This window comes from Kogia breviceps, chromosome 8 (genome assembly GCF_026419965.1).
Source record: "Kogia breviceps isolate mKogBre1 chromosome 8, mKogBre1 haplotype 1, whole genome shotgun sequence".
In the NCBI taxonomy this organism is placed as follows: domain Eukaryota; kingdom Metazoa; phylum Chordata; class Mammalia; order Artiodactyla; family Physeteridae; genus Kogia; species Kogia breviceps.
This window is the reverse complement of record NC_081317.1, coordinates 72,892,740-72,918,624: the sequence shown is the minus strand read 5'-3', so window position 1 is coordinate 72,918,624 and position 25,885 is coordinate 72,892,740. Positions and strand designations below refer to the sequence as shown.

General features: G+C 41.5%; 1 protein-coding gene across 9 annotated transcripts in view; it reads right to left on the bottom strand.

Moving 5' to 3' along the window:
* Positions 1–760: 760 nt before the first annotated feature.
* Positions 761–25,885, bottom strand: part of TJP2 (tight junction protein 2) — a 130,680-nt gene continuing 105,555 nt past the window's right edge. For 4 of the 9 annotated variants that reach the window (XM_059072710.2, XM_067039558.1, XM_059072706.2 and 1 more), the window contains 14 exons: positions 25,228–25,294; positions 24,219–24,369; positions 20,094–20,202; positions 18,634–18,844; positions 17,603–17,790; positions 16,631–16,726; positions 15,813–15,892; positions 15,188–15,398; positions 8,856–8,956; positions 7,421–7,633; positions 6,144–6,254; positions 4,612–4,941; positions 2,742–2,827; positions 761–1,695 (listed from right to left, as the gene is read on the bottom strand). In XM_059072710.2, coding sequence (XP_058928693.1) covers positions 1,530–1,695; positions 2,742–2,827; positions 4,612–4,941; positions 6,144–6,254; positions 7,421–7,633; positions 8,856–8,956; positions 15,188–15,398; positions 15,813–15,892; positions 16,631–16,726; positions 17,603–17,790; positions 18,634–18,844; positions 20,094–20,202; positions 24,219–24,369; positions 25,228–25,294 — 2,120 coding nt within the window. In that variant the 3' untranslated portion in view covers positions 761–1,529. The remainder of the gene's footprint in view (positions 1,696–2,741; positions 2,828–4,611; positions 4,942–6,143; positions 6,255–7,420; positions 7,634–8,855; positions 8,957–15,187; positions 15,399–15,812; positions 15,893–16,630; positions 16,727–17,602; positions 17,791–18,633; positions 18,845–20,093; positions 20,203–24,218; positions 24,370–25,227; positions 25,295–25,885) is intronic. The other 5 variants (XM_059072709.2, XM_059072708.2, XM_067039559.1 and 2 more) reach the window with 2 other exon arrangements.

The window sequence follows — 25,885 nt, the reverse complement described above, 5'->3', positions numbered from 1 at the left end:
CTGCTAAACACACACTTATCATCTTTGTGTGAATTCATATTACAAAAAGCCCTTAATGGAACCAAGACTCTTCTCCTTTCCTAAATTCAGGGTACTTTTGATTCACACAAACCTAAATTCCTAGGCTGTTTTTTAAAAATTCTAAACATATTTTAGCCTTTAAGAGTGAACGCAGGAGTATAAACTGATGCAACTTTTCTAGGAAGCAATTTGGCAGTAAACATTAGAGTCTTAAAAATGTTCCTCTGCTTTTACTCAGTAATTCCATTTCTGAGTACCTACCTACAGAAGAGGACTGGAATGCTGATCATTGATATACAAAAGTATATTATATATAAAAAGGTGCATCTCATGTAAAAAGAAGCAAAAAATAGGAAATAATCCAAACGGCCAACATTAGCAGAACTATCTACTTATGCAGCAGCGGTCACGGCATATATTATTATTCTGCAGTTATTAGCAATGATGTTGCGTGAGTTTTACCTACCTGAAATGCTCAAACAGAAAAAGTAGGAAAGAGAACTGCACAGTGTACACCCAGCTATTACACACATAGACATCCACAAATATATAATTGGAGGAAATGCACCAAAATTATCTGAGGGATGGGGCTATAAGTAATTTTTATTTTCTTTTTCATATGTCTCTATTTTCCAATGTTCAGCAATGAGCATGTCCTCACTTTTATGATCAGTAATTGAAATAAAAGCTGCACTTCAAAGTAGGAAGTAGCGTAGAAATCCACCACAAAGCACCTTGATTACAATGTCCTCCTTTTTATTAAATTATAAAACTGCAGTCAATACACACACTTTTGGGAATGTGTTTTTCTCAAGTATCTGCTTTCGTGGAACACATGGTTTTAAACAGACAAAATAACTTCTATACCAACTTCTTGGTCTTCAAGCTATTTAGCACTGGTAGCCACACTACCAAGTACAGCTATTATATATACAGTCAGGATTTATGGAAAATATTACAAAGACAAATGTCTTGAAAAGATGACACAGTGCAGAGAAAACCATAGCTCTTAAACTGGTATAAAAATTTAGTCAAAATGTTTTAGTCCATTATGGCTTTGCATAAAGCTTCAGAAGAAGAAAATTTAAGACACTTCTCTCATCAAAGGCACTTACATAGTTGTAATAAAATTTTGAATTCAGTTTGAGTCAGACAGTATTTTTATTTATTTTTTTTCGCATTCTGTCTCTCATTGAAATGGTCCTGGAAGGCAGCTATTAATGGGGAAAAATAGTTATCATTTCTTAATATATATGTTAAAAATATGCAAACAGAATTAATACAGATTTTGGTCCACTGAAGCAGGTAACAGTATCAGACGGTAGTGTTTCTCTAAATTCTGAGCCAAAAGCCATAAGCTCCCCAGACTCAGTGCCCTGGGCTGCCCAGGAAGTGACCCTACATCTCCACAGTGCATCAAAACTGCAAAGAACCATCCTCCCACGGTTGGTGGGACTGCTGCTCTGAGGGGGCGGCGGCGGGGCACACAAGAGTCAATCTTCGGGCATCTATAATTCCGTGTCCCGGTATCGGGAATGCTGGCTGTAATAACTGCGTTTTGAGTGTTCTGACAGCTGCTGCCGGTATTCTTGCTCCTCGGCGTCACTACCATAACCTCCTCTGGGATCCTGATAAAGTCTGGCAGGACCTGTCTGCGGCTCGGGGGGCCTGGAACTAACAAAGTGAGAGGGTTACGTGAAGCTGAAAGCTCGGGCCTCCCCGCCCGTGATGCATGCAGTGGTCAACTGCCCAGGATGATGGCTGGCTCACCTGAGTCACACTCTGCTGACAAGCCAGGGCACTCCTGGCCCGACTCCAGGTTCCCAGAGCGGTAGGAGTGAGGATGGGATAAACAGGTCAAGGCCAATGCCCACTTGAGCAGCGAGTGGGGAAGCCGGTCACATGCTTCCTTGACCTAAGAACTCTCCAGCCGGACGTGGGTGCCTTCCTAAGCTCACTGGCTAAAAGCTCACAAGCAGAGCAAGTTCTTTGCCAGTTTCAGTCAATTATACCAAATCCCCTCTGTTGCCAGGGGCCACCTGGTAGGCTGTGCCACAGTTCAACTGGTAAAGAAGAAATCTGCCTCTAGTTTTCTGTTGCGTTAAAACTAGACTCTAGTTTCCAGTCAGAATGGCTACAAGAAAATGTGATTTTTTTCTTTTGTTTCCTATTCTCAGAAGCAGGAAATGATCCAGCGTAAAACCTCAACAGGAAGACACTGTGATAATTACTAGTGCTTATGTAGCACTTTAAACATAAAGCATCTTACCAACACCGGTTGATTGATGTCACCTTCCCTTCAGACCACAGCTCAGAACAAGTGGCCTGACTTTGCTAGGTGACGCAAAGGAATTAAGGAGCTTGGCTAAGAGCTAGAAAATATTAGCAATGAAACAACTGGCATCTAAGCCCCAGGAATTTTGCTCATGTGCTATCCTAACATAATTTAACACGTCTGTGCTCCAATGGGTCTAATGGGACTGACTTGGAATGTCAATGATTACACTGTGTCAGTTTTAGCACACAATCAACACTACCATACAATTTTGACTCTATGATCTTTACAATTAAATTTGACTGAATAAGCAAACAGTTGACCCGGGGGAAAAAAAAACCACCTTCCTGTTACTTCGAAATGTAGGTGAAAAAAATTCTTTCTTAGGCATCCAAGTCCTAGACAAGCCCCTTTTTTAGACCTATACCTTCCGACCAGCTCTTACCTTGTGTACTGGGGTGGACTGGGCTCCGGCTTGTGTGTTTTGATTGGAACTGCATAGATATCAGGATGCTTCTGAGCAATTTCAATCTGTGGTGATTAAGCAAAAAGAAGAGGGAAGGGATGAATGACTAGACAGTCAGCTTGCTCATTTCCTGCTGGTTCCATTTTCCAATCCCATTTCAAGGAGAAAAGGAAAAACAGAAGCAAATCTCTTGTTTCTAGGGTTGTATGTGATGCCTAGTGGTATATGTCAAATAGGAAAAATGTTTAAAACTAATGAAATTCTGCCACATGCTACAACATGGTTGAACCTTCAGGACACTATGCTATGTGAAATAAGGCAGTCACATAAAGACAAATACTGTATGATTCCACTTATATGAGGCTCCTAAGCTGTCAAATTCATGGAGGCAGACAGTAGAATGGTGGTTAAGGGACTGGGGAAGGAGGTGCTGGGGGTCATTAATATTGACATATACAGAGCTTCAGCTGGGGAGGATGACAAAGTTCTGCAAACAGATGGTGGAGGTAGTTCACAGCAACGTGAATGTACTGAATGTCCCTGAACACTTACAAATGGTTAAAATGGTAAGTTTTATGTATACTCTACCACCAAAAAAAAGGAAAAAAGAGGCCTCTTGGCTTCTGAGACGGCCCACACTCTGTCTGTGGAGTGCGTTTCTCCCAGGGCCACTCTTGCCTGTTGAGACGAACAGTGTCCTGTCTATGGAATGTGTACCTCTAAATAAATCCACTTCTTATCTATCACTTTATCTCTCACTGAATTCTTTCTGAGATGAGACATAAAGAACCTGAGCTTGGCTCGGTGCTTTGTGACCACCTCGAGGGGTGGGTTAGGGAGGGTGGGAGGGAGACGCAAGAGGAGGGAGATACGGGGATATATGTATACGTATAGCTGATTCACTTTGTTATGCAGCAGAAACTAACACACCATTGTAAAGCAATTATACTCCAATAAAGATGTTAAAAAATAAAAAGTGAGCTTCAGTAAGTCTTGACACCAGGAACTAAGGCCCCCAGCCAGGTGGAGGATGGAATGATGATGATGACCCTCCTGCCTTCAATCAGCTAAAGCTTGGACTCTGTCAGGCTCTGCTCCAATTCTACACTGAATTCTCTGCTCAAGCCCCGTGATGAATATGCACGTACCCTTAGTTTAAAACCTCCCCAGTTTTGCTGCTACTTTGGGAAAAGATCCCCAGTGTTCTCCTTACTTACAGTGAGTAATAAATCCTTCCTTCTCCCGCCCCTGCCACCAAAAAAACCAAAAAAGAAAACCAGAAAAAGGCTCAGAAGCACTGCCATTGTTGTGACAAACTTAAATGAAAAAAATTTCCATAACCACTGGGCAGAATATGCTTAAATTCTTCTCTGGCTTCTGAAAGGCTTTTGTGCACATGGCACAAAAATTCAAACAGTATCAAAAAGGACAATCTACGGGCCTTTCAAGTTTAGCACCCAAGGTGTGCACAGTTTCTATGGCAAATCTGGGAGCAAATTAAAACTCAGTTATCAACTGTTTTAACAAAAAACAATTTCAAAGAGGCCACTGATGCTCTTGTCACACCTCCCCATCCGAGAACCTGATAAAAAGCTCTGAAGTATGAAGGGCAGAATCCTATTCGCCTACAATGTTAGGTTTTCTTGACTGGAAGAAAAGGGGATGCGCTGATAGTTGGCCATCTGGAAATGACACACATACAGGATGTGCCTTTGTATCACGCGTGTGAACATCGTTTCATGTTTGTGGCAGGGGCAAAAGGACTGCAAATAATTATACTGCAATGAAACTTCTTTAAAATTCTTACTGATGACACGCTAAGATGCCCTAGTGGTTGAAAAAGAATTACCCTTGCATTCTGCGCTTCTTGGAGCTCTTGCATTCTCTGTAATCTCGCCTTGTGATCCATCTTCTCAAATATTTTTACTTTGCCCAGGACAGACTTGGGGGTGCTGTCCTGCTCCTCACTGCCTTCTCCCACCTCCTCACTCTCTGAGGGAGGGATGGGAGTGGACGGCTTCAGTATAGGCCGTCCAAAGGTGGGTTTTGCTGCAACAGGAGGTGGACATCCTTTGGTAGATGTCCCGGGAATTTCATTACCGGCAACAGCTGAGGGGTTTGACTTGTATTCATAGGATCTAGAGAAGTCAAAGGATTCTTCTTTGTTTTGGGTTTTGGCCTGCAGAGAGCAATGACATAAGTTTTAACCATGAGCTTTCGGTTTATTTTCAAATCTCTATTAGTGATTTAATACACTCCATTTCCTGATCAGTTTCCAAAGGTGGTCAACAAATTCCATTCCGACAAGGAATCAAGTACGGCAAGGCACGCGGCCACTGATCTGGCATCCGGAGCCCTACCTCACTCCCTAGAGAAGAGAATTAAGTGCTCAGGAAAGGAAGAGGGTGCTGGGAATGTGCTAGCAGGCCCACAAGTGCTAGAGGTGGATCAGACCTCACTTTGTACTACAGAAGATCAGAATTTTGGAGAAGACCTCAGAACAAGTCAGGCTTCAGGATGGAATAGTGGCACCTGAGTTCACACCACACCGAGGGTGCGTGCCCTGGCCTGGAGGTCCAGCCAGAGGTGCAGGAGACTGGGGTGGGGGGCAGGGAGGGAGCATATCACGCTGATGGCCACTTTTTCTTCATACTCCCATCCTAGGCCTGCTTGTCAATTTTTTTCAATGATCTATTTTAGGAGGTCATCAATTACTTCTGAAAGCTCAATCAATGATTACTTTCTTCTTACCTAAAGTATTGAGTTAGAGAGAGAAATTTTATTGGGTTATAAGGAAAAGCTTATATAGTGTCATAGCTTTGATTCAGAGAGGGGTAAAGCATCGTATGACATACGTCCATGTGTCCTCACATTAATTCTGTTCTGGACAATGGTTTATTTAAAAAATAAATTAAATGGTCCTCATAATGAGACGCATTGTCAACAATGGTGGTGATTGTTTTCTTTAGCAAGTGACCAGGAAGGATTTTTCAGGTGCATCTAAATCAGATTGTGGGCAGAAAAATTTAATTGGACAGAAGAAGAAAAACAGATTCTAAGACAGGTGATTCTGGGCATGCAGTATTTATCAAACTTTTATTCTTTCTACATAAATAAACAAACAAATAAAACAAAAGGAAACAAACACTAATAGCCCTAAAATTATACGTTCTTCTAAAACTGCCTTTCCATTCTTTTTCACCTTTTCCTAATTTTGGGTTTCACCCAAAAGGCCAAAAGATAGGCTCTAATAGAGAACCTGGTGAGTCAAGAACATAATCCAATGCCATATTATTGTGCGTGCTCCTCCCTGGCTATGCGAAGAGCTCCAGGGGCATGTGCTTCCTTCTCCTTCCCATCCTGGGCTTCCCAGCCACGTACCTTGGGCGGCTCTGGCTTGAATGCCGGGGGCGGGCTATTGTCCCTAAGTTGATCTCTGCTAGCAGCCCTCCTCATCTGAGCTCCTGGCTCTGGGCTAGGTTTCCTTATGCTCTACAAGACATAAAGGTTCGTTCATAACAAGAACATCCCAGCAGAAAGAAGAGAGCACTGGTCTGCTTTGCTGGAGTTCTTCGAACTGGTGGGAATTCAGACGTTAAGGTTCATAACTTGCGTAAGTTGAGCTACTGACCCAGTGCTTCTTTACTGAAAAGGCAGATACCAGGCATATTCTCCCATTAGCAAGTGCTTAAGATACATTCTTCCCAAACTAGCTGCATCTCTCCCTTTAAAGTACGAAAACAAAAGGTCTTCCTAAAGTCTAAAATCTCTTTTGTCACTAACAGCTGTTAACATTTTAAAGCATTAGCTCAGCTGTATCTGCAGACATTCATGAGTTAATTTATTCTTTATAACTTGTCCAGCAGTATATACTAATTTGTCATGGTGAGTTGTTCCTCCTTTCAACTTGTATTTTTGGTACTTATACTTCGTAAAGAATAAAATCATTCATTGAAATGAGCTAAACTGCTAAAGAGAAGTCCACAGTAATAATTACCCAAATATATGGAGAGTCTTGTCTACAAAGGTAATTATCCCAATGTTCTCTGAGGTGTAACTAATAATCACTCTGGTCCTTAGTGCTGGCAGTGTGGTTCCTAGGCTCAAGGAAGCTGTCTATTCGCTGGTCAGTGGATGCACAGTACATGAGATCAGACATAATTAATCAGCGAACTCAATTAAAAAATTGAGATACAAGAGAGAAGGAAACTGATGGGGAAACAGGAGTTTTTGCAAGATTAGAAAGGTTAAAGGTAGGGTGGAGAAGAAAAAGCATGGATACCTAAGAGTACAGAGAGAGACCTAATCAAAGGTTACAAGTGAATATAACAATACTGTATTTAAAAATAACGTCCCACTTGTAATTTGGACAGCCGGCCCGATATCGTGACGTCACGCCCGACGGCATCTGTGTGATGAGTGCTGATCACTCAACCTCTCCCAGAGCTTAGCTCCTGTCCCACTCCCCCGTGGACCACATCCACAATCATACAGGCACTGGCTTGGAATGAGAGGCTCCCTAGACATCATCTGCTCCAACCCTTAGGAATACCTGCCACGGCACCCTGCATAAACAGCTGGCCAGAGGAATTCAAGTGAAACGCCAGAACCTCCTTTTCCTGCCCAGGGCCGGGCAGCCCATGGCCTCCTCGCCTCACCTCCTCGTGCTGCACCGGCTCCGAGGAGCGGGTGATGGAAGACACCAGCAGCTCCTCAGCTGGCTCATCCAGCTCATTGTCAGTGTAGGCACCTCCTTCGCCGTCGGTGTCTTCAAAGTCACTGATGAGGCGGCTGTCGCAACTCAGATAGTCCGCGCCCATGGCGGTTAAGTAGGACATGCGGTCTTCGGGGTCATCATCCATCCCTTCCATCTAGAGGAATTTGTTTTGAAGGGTCAGTGGAATCTGATATGGCTCCTGGGAGTGAGGACTCAAGAAAACTCCCAAGGGCACAGCCAAGTGACTGAAACCTTGACTTGTTCTAGAAAGGGAAGTCACCTTTATCTTCCTGGAATCACTTGGCTTTAAATTACTAGGTTAATTTTTGTGCAGAGACTCAGATTAGAAACCCTCTGCCCCATCTCTCCTTGCCACCATCCATCCTACATACCACTACTGAGCCAGGCTTCCTCAGACTGTTGCACTTTTCTTCCAGAATTTGGCTCTCCTCCAGCTGTCTCTGTTGTATTTGTCTCCTAGCAATCGTGCCCTCTACCTTGAGCTGCACATCTCTCCGCTCATCCATGAGATTCTCGAATCCTTGAGGGCAGAAGCTATGTCCTGTTCAACTTGTTCTCACCACAGAGGCTAGCACAAAGCCAGAGTGGGTATAAGCACTCAGTAGATGCTACTAGATACTCTGACTAAACATGCAGTTCCTAAAGGGCAAGACTAGGCTCAACCATCTAACTGGTAATGGAGGCACTTCCGCAACAAAAATCGTACCTCTAACGTCTCACAAACTACCTTAATTCAGCTGGACCACAGAATACCAGCACCAAAGGCTCCTAGAACCACAGGGAATTCTATAGTTTCTTTGCTCCCTCCCTGAAGTAGGGCTGCGTGTAAACTGCCTCCACAGATGAGACGCGAGCCAAGGTTAGGCGCCTATACAAGTACCCAATGCTCTCTCGTCACCTACTCAAATCCCTAGGACACATTCTCTGCCAAACTTCTTTCTAAGCCAATGATTCAAACTCCATTAGCTTTTCTTCTTTCTATTAATTTTTAACCATGTTCTCCACATAGCTCAACCTCACCTCTCCACTCTTGGTTTCCCAAGTCCTTCGTAATAAGCTGTGGAGCTCAACACAAGGTCTTGTAAGCTCTGATTAGTGTGCTTGGAACAAAACACTAGTTACTACGTTAAAAGCAAAAGGGAAGTGAATGTAGGGTTGCATATATCCCATTCTGCTTTTCTTGTAGAAGTCCCTTCATTTTATTACTTTTTCAGAGAATTTATAAATTTTCAAACTACTTATGCACATGTTGGGATCACTTGAAATAGGCATGGTTTTACTACATTCACTACCCTCTGGAGAAAAAACTCAGAACGTGGACTCTCACCTCACAGCAGAGTATCTGTGCCACATACCTTTCCTTCGGAGACCCAAACTGCTTCTCCTTGCTGATGCTGAATCACGTCCTTCAAGCTGCCAAACCAGCTATCGTTGGCTGAATTTAGGTTGATTGTAGCTATAGAAATGCAAACCAAAAGGTGTGCCTCAATTTCCAGAGAAATTTTTATTAGAAACCCCATTGGACATAATTTATCCTAACTTTCATATTTAAGTTAAAACTTTGGCAGATGAAAGAGAAAGTGTTTACAAATATTTGAACACTAAATCCCTTTAGTCGAATGTAATTAAAACTATTACCATCTTGGGGCTTCTCTGGTGGCTCAGTAGTTAAGAATCCTCCTGCCAATGCAGGGGGACACGGGTTTGAGCCCTGGTCCACAAAGATCCCACATCCCGCGGAGCAGCTAAGCCCTTGCACCACAACTGCTGAGCCTGTGGCTCTAGAGCCTGAGAGCCACAACTGCTGAGCCCGCGCACCTAGAGCCCGTGCTCTGCAACAAGAGAAGCCACCGCAATGAGAAGCCCACGTACCGCAACGAAGAGCAGCCCCTGTGTGCCGCAACTAGAGAAAGCCCGTGCACAGCAACAAAGACACAACACAGCCAAAAATAAGAATAAATAAACAAATTTATATTAAAAAAAAACCCTATTACCATCTGGCTGTTGGAGTTTACATTACAGGTGGATGTTATAAAGCTAAAAATGGATTAATTTATTTAAAGAATGTCTATTTTTCAGAAAAGCTACCTTTAAAAAATTTGTTGTTTTTATTTTGGCCGTGCCATACGGCTTGCGGGATTCTCAGTTCCCTAATCAGGGACTGAAGCCAGGCCACAGCAGTGAAAGTACCAAATACTAACCACTAGACTACCAGGGAACTCCCAAATATGTTTTTAAACAGTGTGTTTTCAGGGGCAAAGATAACACATCTGAACCAAATATAAATGTGCTGTATTTTAAAGATCAATACATAGACAGGAACATTATAAGTGAGAAAAACATATACCAAGGTATATGTTATCTCCAATAAAAAACTAAAGATAACGTTTAAATAAATATCATTTTGATAGGATTAAACATTTTAGAATATAGACATAGATTAACCAAACTGTACAGGTGCGTATTTACAGAACGTATGTTTTCTATTCAGAACAAAGTATATCTTATGTAATGGCACTTACTATGATTGACCAAGCAGTTTTCCTAATACCTTACATGGATTAGCTCATTTCATGCTTAAACAAACCTCACAAGGTGGGTGTTGCTATTATCCCTGTTTTACAGGTGAGAAACTGAAGCACAGTAGTGCTTCAGTAGTTACTTTCACAGTAAAAAAGTTACTTTCACAGTAGTGAAAGTAACTAGCCCAAGGCCTCGCACCAAGCCAGTGGAAAAGCCTAGATGCAAACTCAGAAGTTTGCTTTTAGAGTCTATGGTCTTAGCCACGGCATGACAAACATGAATTTCGAGCACCGGTATAAAATACCAACCACGTAAAACACATGTGATCGTTCTTCAGCAATATGTATTTATGGACCTAATGGGGATAAACCAAATAATCAAAACTGGGCCTAAAATGAACAAACTGAAGGTAAATTAGGATTTTTAAAAACTAAATCACCATGGCCTATTATTAAGGGGTATTGCATTATGTGGCACTCAAAAGAAAATTGGAACTTGTTGATAAAAGTTGTTCGGCAGCCTGTCCCACCTATCCTGAAGTCTGCATAATTCTTTGTAAAGAGCCAAAAAGAACCAGTAAGCAAATTTCGTAAGCAATTATGCTTCAGGTTTTCTTCGTAGTAACGTATAGTATTCTTTCATTTAAAGAGTCCTAACACTGACCTTGGAAAATCCTGAATGAGCTTACAGTTTCCTTGGTTATTAATTATTTACAGCATTAGAATAAACTGATACCTTGGACAACTCAAGGAAAATTAACCTTGATTCCTTGGACTTTTGTATCCTTATCATGGTATTTTAAAAAGATTATTGTCCTCTTGGTAACAGAAGTGAGATCGGGCACCCTATAGACAAAATGAGTGATTTGCACTAAGTGTATACAGAACATTCTGCTGCCTTTTAAAGCTTTATGTTGGAGCTGTCTGAGATGAGTACAGTTTGTATTTATCATAAGGAAAACCTAAAGTTAAAAGGGGTATTTGTGACATGCAGAAAATACGTTCATGCCCCCCGATAAAATGAAAAAAGTCAGAAACCTCTTATTGAACTCACATTGAGTCAAGTATATGAAAAAAAAAAAAAAGAGGTTTATAGTAACTCATTTCCTAAGCCCCATAAAAATGTAATTTCCAACTAAGTTGGTAACATCCAACTCATGCACTTGACCTCTCTTTAACAGGTGGGTGCACAGCTATGATGCTTCCCTTCACTTGAAATCAAGTCCCTTTAGTTTACTATTGGCTTCTGCTCCTTAACTTTTTCAGATTCTTTGACTACAAGCAATACTGGTTAATTCCTATTGTTCCCAACCTCTGGACTAGACCCATGTTCCCTTGGATAGAATGCTAGAAAGTGAAATATTGAAAGGAGCTTCACTCAGCCTCCATCTCGGCTGGGAGTCCTGGGATTCTACGGGCATCCCTTCCCAGCCCCCGCACAAGTGCGCTCGGTGCTCCTTTTCCTTCTCTACCCAAGGAGGTTGGGGAGCACCGAGCGCAACAGCAAAAGGTGACATGTGAGGCTGGAGGGGTGGGGAGAAATCAGGAGTGACTGTAATGGGTATGAAGTTTGTCTTCTGGGTGATGGAAAAGTTCTAAAATGGATGGTGCTGAGGGCTATACATCTCTGAATATACTAAAAACTACTAAACTGTACAGTTTAAGTGGGTGAATTATAGAGTATATAAATTAAATTTCAGTGAAGCTATTCATGTGGCAGGGACCCTCTCTAAATGGACAAGCATCAACTGAAGTGCCCAGCCAGGGATTGTGGCAACTTGCCACAATCTGCTTCCTGTGGCCCTCAGAGTCCCTGCATGTCCTTGGGAAACCAAGAACTGCCTCCTGCGGTTTGGGTACTTTTGACTAGTACATGATTCACTCCTCTCCCTAGGCTTTCTCAAACACTATATTATGGCATAGAAAATTTCTTTTACAATATGTAACATTTAAAGATTTTTTAAAAGCGTAAAATAGTATCACTAATAAATAGTATTTGTTTAGCATTTCCAAATTCTCAGGACTGAATTATACAAATTTCACATTAATGAAATCTGAGAAAACTGATAAAAGTGCTATCCTTTAGTACTTTAAAAAAATCCCACAATTTCATACAAAGGGTGGCCCTGTGTGGGTCTCTAAGTCCACAATTCCATTTCCGTGGTATTTAAACCATGGACTGAGCGCTTCAGGAATTCCAAGAAAGCATGTAACTTAAACTTCAGGTTTTAAAAAATAATTTTTGCAACATGTGCATGCAAATGTATTCTAAAATAAAATTTTTTTAATGAGGGGGGAGGGATGGACAGCCTAATATTTTAATTTACATTGACAAGTTAAATTGCTTTTGGGCAAATCTCAGAATGAAGTTTCCCTGGTCATCTCCACTTAATTAAGAAGTATCTTGAGTTTGCAAGAAGAGCCATTTTATTTTAATTTTTTTAGTTTTTATTTTTTAGATAAAAGGCATTTATTATATTGTAAAAATAGTAATGGACATACATAAAAAAACAAAAGACCAAATAATTTATAAAATAAATTATTTCAAAAATGACCAAGACATAACAATAAGTATAACAGTACAAAAAAGGTAAATCAACAAGCACTAGCAATGTTAGCTTTTCCTGTAACCACTCACTAGTATTATCATACTAAACCCTGATTTGTCCTATATCTGAAATACTAACAATTTACCAACACACTAATAGTCTACATATCTTCAGTTCTTCTACTCAATCACGTTTACTACACAGTAACTTCAAGGAGAGCCATTTTCATACCGTCATAATTAAATAATCAACTGCAGCAAACAAGATTTTCTTGTTACTGTGCAACAAGGAAAAAAGAAGGATATTGAGCCTGGTGAGACCACCTGCAACATAAGCCTTGATTCTGAATTACTGTTCATCATAGTAGCCTATTTTTCCCAATTATTAATTCATTAAAATGACATAAATTTAAAATAATAAAAAAACCTTGGATTTTGGCCATGGTGCACACAATCAAATCACAGCCTGGCCAGGCTGAGTGAGACACGAGGCATAGAAAGCGCTCAGTGGGGCCATTCACACAGCTCTTAAGAGTTAAACTTAGAAGTCTGGAAGATTGCTGCGAAAGGCCATCTCATTGACAACTGAGGCCTTTTGATAAGTTACCTGGCACCCTGTTCCATCCATCCTGATGACTAATTCCATACTAAAGGCTGGCAACCTGTGTTGACAGTGGATCACCTCAAAGTTCTAGATGAAATTGGACACTCACAGTGTCACAGCCTCCAACGTTAGTTATCCCAAAACCTTCAACTTTCTAATTAGCTTAGTTGCAATCATATGGACCTCAGTTCAATGGGAAAATTATCTATTAAATAGAGGAACAGCACTATATGACCCCTTTCAGCATTAGGATAATACGTCTGTGCTGTAAAGTATATAGAATATTGGACCCACAGTCAGAGACACTACAGTGTTAGTCTGGGCTTAGCCATATACTAATGTGTGACTGACCTTGTGGAAATCACCTGGCCTTTCCTATGGCCTAATAAGACAGTGCACATGAAAGTCTGTACCACTGTTAGCCATTGCTATAATAAAAATAGTAATGATGATAATAATAATTATAGTGGTAGTAGTAAAAACAACAGAAGAAAGATTATATATGAACATACCAAAAGCACAAGCTCTTAAGATGCTACAGTCACAAAAACCCAGTTTATGACACACCATTCTCTTCTTTGCATTTGGCTAGATTACCTACCTCTTAGAGCACTTCACCATAGTGGTTAAGTAGTGCATCTCACTCTTTAACAAGAAAAGCCAGTAAGAGTAAAATACGGTCTAATGTGGACATTCATCATTCATTCACCCCCTCCCCTTCCCTTCCCAGTGTCAGATAAGCTAAAAATGACACAGCCTGGTGATGACTGGCACTGAACTCAAAAAAGCTATCATTATCCTAAGGATATTAATTACATCCACACAGTCTCCTCATGTTGCTCCCACAAAAATGCATGACCAAAAACTTCATGCCACCCTGTTAGACCCTTAATTATACCACATTCACAGAACTAGTCATTTTCATAGATAGTGCATATATTCAGTTACAGAAACAGGTCACATTCTTAAATCATTTCACTTTCATGAATAACAGTAGCAGTAGGCAGTAGGTCTTCATTTCAGGAAACTTTAAAAAATATTCTATGGGACTTCCCTGGTGGCACAGTGGATAAGACTCCACACTCCCAATGCAGGGGGTCCGGTTTTGATCCCTGGTCAGGGACCTAGATCCCACATGCATGCCACAACTAAGGAGCCCATGGGCTACAACTAAGGAGTCCACCTGTTGCAACCAAAGAGCCCAAGTACCGCAACTAAGGAGGCTTGGAGCTGCAACTAAGGAGCCCATGAGCCGCAATTAAGACCCAGTGCAACCAAATAAATATTTTAAAAAATTCTACTATGGAAAATTGTACACGTACACAAAAGTGGAGAGAACAGTTTAACAAACTCCCATGTACATATCACCCAACAACTATCAACTCTTGGCCAGTCTGGCCTATAGTCCCACTTAAGATTATTTAAGCAAATCCCAGACATGATATTAGGTCATCCATAAATATTTTATTTAGCATATATGCCTAAAAAATAAGAACTCTTAAAAAAAACCATAATCACAGTATCATTTTTACCTTAAAAATAGGAGTAATAAATCCTTAATATCATCTAATATCCAGAGTGTTCAAGTTTCTATTTCAAGGACATTTTAAAATAATGAAACCACGTTCTGATCACCTTGTAAGTCAGCGCATGCATGGATAGTAAGCAGAGAACAATGACACAATCCATAACAGATATGGGTACTTGGTGCTACACCAGGCTTAATCACTAGCTTTGTAGTCCCACCCCAAAATTTGAGCCTCATCAAAATGACCAGGTATTGTGTATTATGGATCTTTATGATCATTTTCAAACAGTCAAAATTACAAGGCTAAATGTACAAACGCCATGAGTCTAGTGTACTCACTTTATAGGATTAGCGACTTTTCAAGGAGTCATGAATAGAATTTCAGATTACTATTCTCCATTCTGATTATTTTCCTATTCCTTCCATTCTACAATTCTCTATTTCTCACTTTTGAGCAAAGAGACTACATTCTGCATTTCACTTACCTGTGAAAAGATGTGCACAAGTTTTTTTAAGCTTGTTGGCTTGGTCGAATAACTTCCGAGAACTTTTGTTGGATGACGGATTCAACCTCTGTCTCATGGTTTTGACACCTTGTCTAGAGTCTGGGTTGAAAAAAATCACAATCGGGAACCACTGAGTATAATTCAACAGGTCCACAGCTTTAGGAGTCACATCCAGGAGCGCATGCTTTTCCTGTTAGAAACGGGAAAAAGTTGAATAAATGGGTATGTGAATGGATATGTAAAGCCACATAGCATCAAAGAGTTTGTATTGATAAGTAAAGGCTACATCAGATAAAATGTACCAATTTAAATCAAAAAGCAGAAAATGTTTCCCTCCACTTTAATATTACCAATTTATGAGAACTTCTGGGAAAACGAATTAACAGGTTATTTGGTATAATGCTTAGAACTCAGAGAGAACCAACATATCAGTGCCACAGAACGTCAGCTGGTTTCCACACACTGGAACAGCTTATGTTTATATTCAGCTTTTATCATTAACAGTTAATAATTATTAAAAATATAGATTCTATTATTGAAAAGCCCACAGCAATCCATGACCCAATTCTTTCTGACAGCATAGCCTTCCAGTGAATTTCCTCACCTGTTCAATAATTTGCCTCACGGTATTTAACCGCACCACCCCGGTGGATTTCTCAGATCCCGCATCTCTTGGTTCCGTTTCTGCAAAAGCAAGAAAAAAAAAGGGGGAGAGACTGAATACAATTTTAGAAACCAGTGACAACCAAGTACACCAACCTAGCATCAGCAAGGACAGGACAGCTGACATTCGCTGTCTCCTAATGAGAGGCAATGGGAAGGACCCACACTACCTGTTTAACCAAAATCTAACCCGGGGAAACAGGCCAGGCCAACAGGGAACATCCTATGAGACAAATGGCTTGGACTGTTCAAAATATCACTTTACAAACTAATTTAGAAAAAGGAGGAGACCAGAAAGACATAAAAATCAAATGTACTGCATGCTCCTTGGTTGCATTCTGAATTAAATAAAAAACAGTAGCAACAAGCTATGAAAGACATAATTGGGATAACTGAAGAAAATTTGAATAAAGGACTATATACTAAATAAAATTATTGTATCAATGTTAAATTTCTTGGCTGTGATCATGGTATTGTGGTTGTATAGGAGGAGAATTAGGAGATTCACAGAGGTAGGAAGTGTTATAATGCCTGCAACTTAAACTTTCAAACAGTGCAGCAGAAATTATAAAAATTTGTGTGTGTGCCTGTGTGTGTGCATGTGTGTGTCTATGGGGGAAAGAGTGTAGATGGCAAAACATTACCTGTTGACAGTGACCCCAGGTAAAGGGTATGTGGGTGTTGATTATTTTTTCTGTATGTTAGATATCTTTCAAAATAAAAATTGGTGGAGAAAAAAACTATCACTGACAGACTTACTAGCAGTTTGGAACAGGTCGGGCAACTCATTTGCCAACTTCTCCAGGGCTATATCTGCTATGGGGCCAAATAAGACCACAGGTCTCTTGAAACCAGCTGAAATGAGATTTTAAAAAGCCATGAAATTAAGTATAAAATAAGCTAGAAGGATATATTGTACAACATGAGGAATATAGCCAATATCTTATAATAACTACGAATGAAGTATAACCTTTAAAAATTGTGAATCACTGTATTGTACACCTGTAACATATAATATTGTACAGCAACTATACTTCAATTAAAAAAAAAAGCCATGAAGACACCTACATGTCCTTAACTGTTAAGAAGCAAAAGTATTTTATATATTGATAACACAACTAAAAGAAATTGTGTTCTCCCACCTCCAATTCAGACTAGCTCTTTTCTCAAAAACAAAAGAGCTCCCTCTTTTATTATAGTTCACTCCTTCCACTATTACTAAAGATGAGCTTTGCTCTACAGAATATATAAAAACTTCTGAATGGCAGTATTAAAAAAAAATAACTGAGGGTCTTCCCTGGTGGCGCAGTGGTTGAGAGTCCGCCTGCCGATGCAGGGGACACGGGCTCGTGCCCCGGTCTGGGAAGATCCCACATGCCGCGGAGCGGCTAGGCCCGTGAGCCATGGCCGCTGAGCCTGCATGTCCGGAGCCTGTGCTCCGCAACGGGAGAGGCCACAACGGTGAGAGGCCCGCGTATCGCAAAAAAAAAAAAAAAAAAAACCAAAAAAACAAAAACACAAAAAAAACAAACTGAGATTGAAGAACTAAGAGTTTGCATAGCTCACTTTTTGTTAAGTCTTATTTCATATTTAAACATGATTCCAACTCTGTAAGCTGGCTTGGCCTAAGTGATACAGATAAGTTGGAATGTGACCATTAAAGTTAAAAAACAAAGGAAAACAGGCTCTGAGCCCAGTCGAATTATTTCCTGGCCCACTTGGCTTCCACACCTTCTCGAAGCAAAACCCTCTCGTAAGCCGGGAACTTGGTGCTGACCGACACAGCGGCCGTCAGGTCTTCCCGACTCTTCCGTAGGTTCTTCTTTACACCCGATCTCTGGCCGCGCATCCTCCAGAAGTCTGCCCTGTCCCCAGTGCTGTCTCTCTGGGCAGTCTGAACGCTGGCCATTTGCTCTGCTCTGAGAGAAGAAACCAGGGGAAGTAAAGCTCTAAAGCCAGGAAATGCGCAAGTGTGTGGGTCACTAATCAAATCCAGTCCATGTCACTCATGGATTTAGATTAGAGGTGCAGCTTGACAATGAGCAAGTTTCACGGGGTGAGAAACACAGGGCCTTTCTCTTCTGGATGGAGGCAGAGAAAGGCTAGGTGCACATAAAATCCAGCAGAAATAGATCAGTAATAAACATGATGACATGGCTTGTTCTGTTTAGGCTGATATACAGACACACCCTGTCTTACTGTACTTCGCTTTATTGTGCTTTGCAGATATTGCATTTCTTTTACAAATTAAAGATTTGTGGCAACTCTGCATCGAGCAAGTCTATCGGTACCATTTTCCCAACAGCATTTGCTCACTTTGTGCCTCTGTGTCATAGTTTGGGAATTCTCTCAAAATTTCAAACCCTCCACCAGCAAAAACACCATGACTAACTGAAGGTTCGGATGATGGTTAGCAGTTTTTGGCTATAAATAATTTTTAATTAGGGTATGTACATTTTTTTAGACATAATGCTACTGCACACTTAATAGACTGCAGTAAAATATAAACATAACTTCTGTATGCACTGGTAAACCAAAAAATTGGTGTGACTTGCTTCACTGTGATATTCGTTTCATTGCGGCGGTCTGGAACCAAACCCGCGATATCTCCAAGGTCTCCTCATACACAAGAAATGGATGATGGGAGAGGTCGTGATGACAAATGATGAAGTCATATGGGGCTTCCTTTCGGGGGGCAGGTGTTGTTTACTTGTGGGAGGAAGGCTTAAAGGGGTTGCATGGGAGTGTGCAGTCTTAGATACCTGCTTTTGTTGGGGATTAAGCCTTTCTCCAATTCATTTCCGATCCTCACGGCCAGCCAGTGGCCCAGTTTCCCATCATACAGCGTATCTACCACACGGAAGACCTCCCCTCTGGTGAAGGCCAGGCTCTGTGGAGTTTCTTTCTCACATTCAAAGTGGCTTCTTATAAAAAACGAATCCCCTCTGCCACAAGCCAGTATGTCTCTATACACTGAAAGACAAAAGCATCATTGCATGTGGTACTCAGCTTGGCCAGAGGTCTTTTCTGGAAGAGTTATCAGCTCTCTGAACTCTGATCACCCTCTTTACTTTCTTTGCATTTAGCTAACTCAGCACACAGGCCCCGCGGGAACCATAGTTCAAACAGGAAGAAGGACAAGTAACTAAGTTCATGAGTTGCTGTGATGGTTAATTTTATGCATCGACTTGACTGGGCCATGGGGTGCCCAGATATTTGGTCAAATATTATTCTAGGTGTGTCTATGAGGGTGTTTCTGGATGAGATTAACACTTAACTCGGGCAGACTGAGTAAAGCCAATTGCCCTCCCTGATTTGGGTGGGCTTCAGCCAGTCCATTGAAGGCTTGAACAGAACAAAAAGGTAAACCGTCCCCCGAGTAAGAGAAAAATGAACTCTTCTTGCTTTCAAAGTGGGACATCTGCCTTCAAACAGATACACTGGCTCTTCTTGGATCTTGAGCCAGTCCGCCTTTGGACAGCAACTACACCACTGGTTCTGTTGGTTCTCAGGCCTTTGGACTTGGACTGGAACTAAACCATTGGCTCTCTTTGGGTCTCCAGCTCACCAACTCACCCTGAAGATCTTGGAACTTGCCAGGCTCCATAATCATGTGAGCCAATTCCTCACAATATCAATAAATAGCTCACTTTCTCCCTTTCTCTGTCTGCCTGTCTCTCTCTCTGTCTCTGTCTCTCTCTTTCTATGTATAGAAAGATATATACACACACACACATACACATCCTATTGGTTCCATTTCTCTGGAGAACCCTAATACAGTTGCCAATTAACTGTATTAGTTGAAGCAGACAAGAAGATTCTATTAACCCCCATTTTACAGATGAGAACAATAAAGCTTGGAAAGGTAAAGCAACTTGTCAGACTGATACAGGTTAATATGAGAGCTGACCAGCAGGTGTGGCCCTTTCCATCTGTCATGGAAAAACTCAATAATAACTTCAGGCAGTTATTAAGGATGGATCTCTGTCCAGAAAAGCAGTTTTACTCCAAAATCACACAACTAGTGAAATTCTTTCAGTAGGTGCACAGAAAACATGTGTATAGAAAGTTAAATGGTACCCGAATTCTTTCCACATACCTATGACCTAGAGATCAGGTGTCAGGATCCACTTCGATTTTTTAATACCCAGATTTTCCTGTTGTGCTCCCAAGCTACCTCCCTCTCCTACCGCCCACTAAACTCATAACCAAATTTGCTCACCATCAGCTCGGCTCTGGGCTAAAATGGTCACCATTTCGCCTTTGGGGATTTCTAACAGGTAGAGAACGGCATCCTCCCGAACGAGCCCTCTGAAATCCTGTGTGTTCACCTGATGAGGGGTAAACAGAAAACACAAAACAAGAAGAAATAAGTTGTTTTCAAAAAGGTGCCACCTGCTTTTGATCTGTTTGTTTTCATCAGGGCCTTCCCACAGCAAACCTCAGATGTAAAGAAGTCCTTAGTGCCCTACTCAGGGACTCCTAGCACCCGGCCTGGGCTGCGGGCACCACCATACCCTCCTGCCTCCCCACACTACCCACGCCTTAGGACTACGCCATTCCACCAAGGACTCATCACCGGATCAGGTTAGAATTTCTTGTAGTTGTGTCCGTTTCCCTCTCTTCTTTGAATCTCCTGTAGAGGTGGCCAGGAAGGTAATGTACAATTACAAATCCAATAACTGTAATGCAATAAGGAGTGGTGGGGTCTATGGTAAATGAGCGTGCTGGCCCAGATTAAGGCATTAATACTTTTCAAATTGATTCAAATAAAAGCCTGCAAATAAGGATTCTGATCAAATCCACCTTTCTCTTACAGCTTCTAGCACCTGAAATTGAAGAACATTAGTCTTATGTGGCAGATCATTAGCCTAATCTATAGGCTTTTAGTTTAAGCTTCTGATACATAATGGGCAAGAAGCTCACATTTATTCCCCACTGAGTAGGGTACACTGTAAATAGCTCTCAGAAGACAAGTTAGAAAGCATGTAAAATTGAAAAGTGGTACAAAAAAAAGACATTTTGACATCTTTGTCCTGTACCTTGAAAACCACTTTAAAACAGAATAATTACACATAAGTAAAATGTAAAAATGATTTTAAAGTACCTAATATTTTAATAATGTATTACAGAAGTGAAGATACAGAATTCCTCTGAAATATTTTCTTCAGTCACTGAGGACTTGTAGAATCCTTTAATCAAAGAGTAATGCCTTACTACTGAAAAAAAAAATCATTAATTGAGTCTAATTTAATTAAGGTTGGAACTTAACATTAAGTGAAAATAGGCATGAGATTAAAATTTACTTGGTGCTTTTAAAATACAGTGATTTACTAAACCAATCACGTTAACTTTTCCACTGAAACAATATTTATAGCATTTAAGACAGCTCATTCCCATCTCTCTGTCCCTGAATTAGGGATATTCACGCTTTGGTAATTAATCCTTTCTTGTGCACCATCTGCAGACCTACATCTGTGTCATACGTGGCCACGTGTATGTTTTTATATGCACTGTACATGCTTGTATTTGTTTATTTAAATAAGGTAAGGTCACAGGGCATGGGGGAAGACCTTGGAGGTCCCTTTGTCCTTTTCTATTCAGAGACTGACCTTCTGTCAAGCCCAAAACTATAATGGTCAAAATTAAAGCAACACAGGGTAGCTAAAATCCACATGGTTAATAACCAAACTTAGGAGCTTTTTTTTTTTTTTTCTTTCCCTTCCTCTAATAGTTTCTGAAAGAGAAATGACCATCATACTAGGTAAAAAAATAAGCAAAGAGATAGGTAAGCCAAGCACTAAAGCATGTGTACTTCTGTTATTTACAAGGCACATCTTTTGCCACAGCCCACTCACTTTTTCGTTGCACATGTCAAGCTGTCACCTTTACAAAAGGAAGAGCTGCACTTAAAAAACCCACAGCAGGGCTCCCCTGGTGGTGCAGTGGTTGGGAGTCCGCCTGCCGATGCAGGGGACGCGGGTTCGTGCCCCGGTCCGGGAGGATCCCGCGTGTCGCAGAGCGGCTGGGCCCGTGAGCCATGGCCACTGAGCCTGCGCGTCCGGAGCCTGTGCTCCGCAACGGGAGGGGCCACAACAGTGAGAGACCCGCGTACAGAAAACAAACAAACAAACAACAACAACAACAAAAATATAAAAAACCCACAGCAGAGTAAACTGCTTAGTGTATGTACATTGTACCCTGATATATTCAATTTGACCATGAAAAGGAGTGCTGAAACAAATTAAAGGAAAAAAGTCCAGGACAGCACTTTGGCTAGGTTGTACAGCCCTCCCCAATAAATATCCTCTTTCATTATCTATTTAGTAGTCTACACGGTCTAGCTGTGTCTGCTGTGAGCCTGAAGAGGATTCTGTGTCAGCTACGCTAAGGCTGTGTCACAACTTCTCTGCCCCAGTAGGTGAGCTCAATCTTTTTCACCCCTTTGAAGAATTGAGGGCTCCTTTTGCAGTCAACAGAAAATTTCCACATACCCAAGAATGAGGACCATCTACTGCCTGACCTTCAGATGAGACTCTACTGCAGAAGAAGCTGGTTCCCACAGTTTCTTCCTTGTCGCCAAGGTGATAACAGGAAACAAGACACTTTCTCAAGTAGAAAACATTGTGTATCATGACTTTTACATGTGGAAGTGACTCTCATTTTAACGACTTAGAGAGGTCTGTCAAGCCCCTAAGTGAATTTACAAATTTTTTTTCATGAAAATTCTGAAAATCCTTTTCCCCACAGGGTACAAAAATGTATCATCCTTGAACCTTCATGAGCAAAAGTTTCCAAATTCCCACCTGACTTCCTATGGTCCCACATCAGTTAGGAAACACGCTTTTTCTTCTTTGGCATCAGCCCACGAGTAAATTGGTATGAGCTGGCACTCAAATGGGGTTCTTATCAGTAGCACTTGGTAAGTGGTATTTCCTAGGATCATGTGGTACCCTGAGGTTCACTCAGGTACACTTAGTCTTCTAGGATCCTGCCCAGAGCCAAAGAGGGTCTAGAATGTCACTGGAAAGCTTCAGCAAAGCTCATGGTCAAGGTTTGCTCTTCATCGGCTCCAGAAATGAAATCTGAACTACCACCATGAGGCCAAGGGCCAAGAAGGAAAAGGACCACCTCTTTTTGTGCTCTGCCTGCTTCCTTTGGGAATTCTGCTTTTCTCCCCTCTCCTCTGAGGCTAGACGCTCTTACCAGACCCCCTAGTACGCATAAGAAATGCAAGTTTACAGAAGCAGAAATTCTGGTGCAGACAATTCCCCAGCATTCTGTATTTTTATAGTCACAAGGTACTCAGTGTTCTTGAAGTTAATTCTGCAGTCAGTGGAAAATACATGATAAAATGTCAAAAATGAGTTGGTTATCATTTTTTTAAACCAATAGATTATACAAACATATATATAGTAAATTGAAAAGTACCAATATTTGATTAACCAGGGATTCTCCTTCCTGGACAATTTTAGACGTAAGTAACACACTGAGTGGCAGCAACTCGTTAGTTTCCAACAGGATAAAGAACAGACACTGACCTTCCTACTCTTTGCCAAGAACTCTGCTGCGCGCCTTGCGAGTATCATCTGTTCTAATGTTCCCAGGGTGCCTGCGAGGCAGGTATGCTTATCCCCATTGAACAGATACAGAAACCCGAGTCTCAGAGCCGAAGCCAAGGCCACAGACTAATATGAAGCTGGGACAGGATTCAAATCAGATGATCTGATGCCAACACCCACCTTTGTTCAGTTACAGCACACAGCCTGAAGAGTGACAACCAAGCAGGGCAATCAACTAAAAACCAACCATTAGCAAGATCTTTTGAAAGCTCTTCCACCTAGGCCTTTAGTTGAAGTCTCAATTTTTTTTTTTTTTTTTTGCGGTACGCGGGCCTCTCACTGTTGTGGCCTCTCCCGTTGCGGAGCACAGGCTCCGGACGCGCAGGCTCAGCGGCCATGGCTCACGGGCCCAGCCGCTCTGCGGCATGTGGGATCCTCCCGGACCGGGGCACGAACCCGTGTCTCCTGCATCGGCAGGCGGACTCGCAACCACTGCGCCACCAGGGAAGCCCAAGTCTCAATTTTTTTGTTAATCAAACTAATAAAAATCTTTGTGAGGGTCTTGAACACTATAAAGTCCCACAGACATAGGGATGAGGTTTGGGTTCCAGGACTGAGGAGACAGGACCCATTCGAAGGAAACAGAGACCTGATGCTTGGCAGCAACAAACCTGCAGTCGGTCTATTTTCACAAGCTGGACCACTTTCCTGTCCCTTATGTAAGACCCTCCAGAAAACCCCACTCTTTCCCAATAACATTTAGAAACAGGGCTGGGATTTCCTACCTTCAGAATCTGGTCCCCTTCTTGAAGACCTTCTTGCTCCGCTGAGGTACCCTCTTGAATGCCGGCCACAAATATCCCGACATCATTGCCACCGGCCAACCGGAGGCCCACGCTGTCTCCCTTCTTGAACCTCACCATTTTGGTATTGGGGCTGCAATGGGTTCCATTTCAGGAAAGAAAGATGGGAGAAAATTTTTGTGGGGGGGGCGGGGTAAAGGGAAACCAACATTAGCAGTGAGCAATTTAATTTATTCTATTTATAGAGTGATTTACCCTTTGAAAAGCTCTCTCTCATTTTTTTCATATAATCTATAATTTTATCTTCCTTGGGGCTGTGAGATGAATATCAGTAGGCCACTTTACCAGTGAAGAACAGAAATAGAGAATGTTTAAGTAAACTCATTCAAGATTAAAAGCAAATAATGGGCAGGATTAGAGCAAAAATCAAGGCCATCTGATTCCTACTTCAGGATTCTTTCAAAGGAAAGCCTGCTGACCCCATAGGGATCCTGTCAAATGGAGACACAGCCTGGGTCCAGGGAAGCAGGATCCTAATCCAGAGGCCACTGCTCCTGAACACCACGGAAGCAGGGGTTCTCACTGTCAAGTGCAGAGCACTGTATCACTTCTCCCCTCCCTCCACACGCCAGGATCACCTGTCACTATAGCCCCTATAGAAGCACCAGAGGCACCATACTTAAGCAATACTTCATCGATCTGGGCGTTCTTGATCTGGCAAACTCAAGTATTCAAAATAACATCTGGAAAACTAGCCAGGTAAGCAGACAAGCAGACAAAGTTAACATTCACTCACTTCCACATTTTACTCGTCCTACAAACGATTTCTCTTTCTCACAAACAGTAGCAATAGGGGTTGGTTAAAGGGCAGCTGATTATATGCAAAATCACCATCTATAGTTTAAGAAAACCATTCTTCCAAATTTCCATTATGGAGATAGAGCTGTGTGGAGGAAGAAAGGGGGAAAGCAAGAAAGACTGAAACACATACCCATATATTGCTAAATCTTCAGGACTCGGACGAAGAACAGTTCTTGGGGCTGGTTTTGGTGGAGGAGCTGTGGATTAAAAAACATCATTACCAACCTGGACTAACAGGCTTTTTCTTGTCTCTAAATATAAAGATCACAAAATCCACAAAAAATTCAAGTCTGTACCCGATGCTACATATATGTTATCACATCAAACAAAAATGTCTTAAGTTTAATTTTGAGGCATTAGTAGGTGTCAATGATTTCTCAAAAGAAGTGAGAAGACAATGAACCTTTAAAATGCAAGGTGCATAATCACATTTACAAACAGGTAGCATTTTTAAAATAACTTAAAAGCCATGTAATAATGCTGTTTTTTCCCATGGATAAATATGTATGCATTTAAATCATGATAATTTTATGGGGTGGTGGGCAGGGGTAGGGAATGGAGTTGAGATCAGAAATGGGACATAAAAGGACTTCAACTAATCAAGTTTGGCAAAATGTGACTGTGACATAATTAGAAGTATATATTTGGTCTCTGCCCCACCCTCAGAGATCCTAAAGTCCCTATAATCTCTGGAGTGAAAGGGGTGCCAGGAGTATCTTTTGCTCTAATGTTCCATCTTTGAGCCCAGTTCCTGACACAGAGGTCCTACATCCCTTGGAATTTCCTGG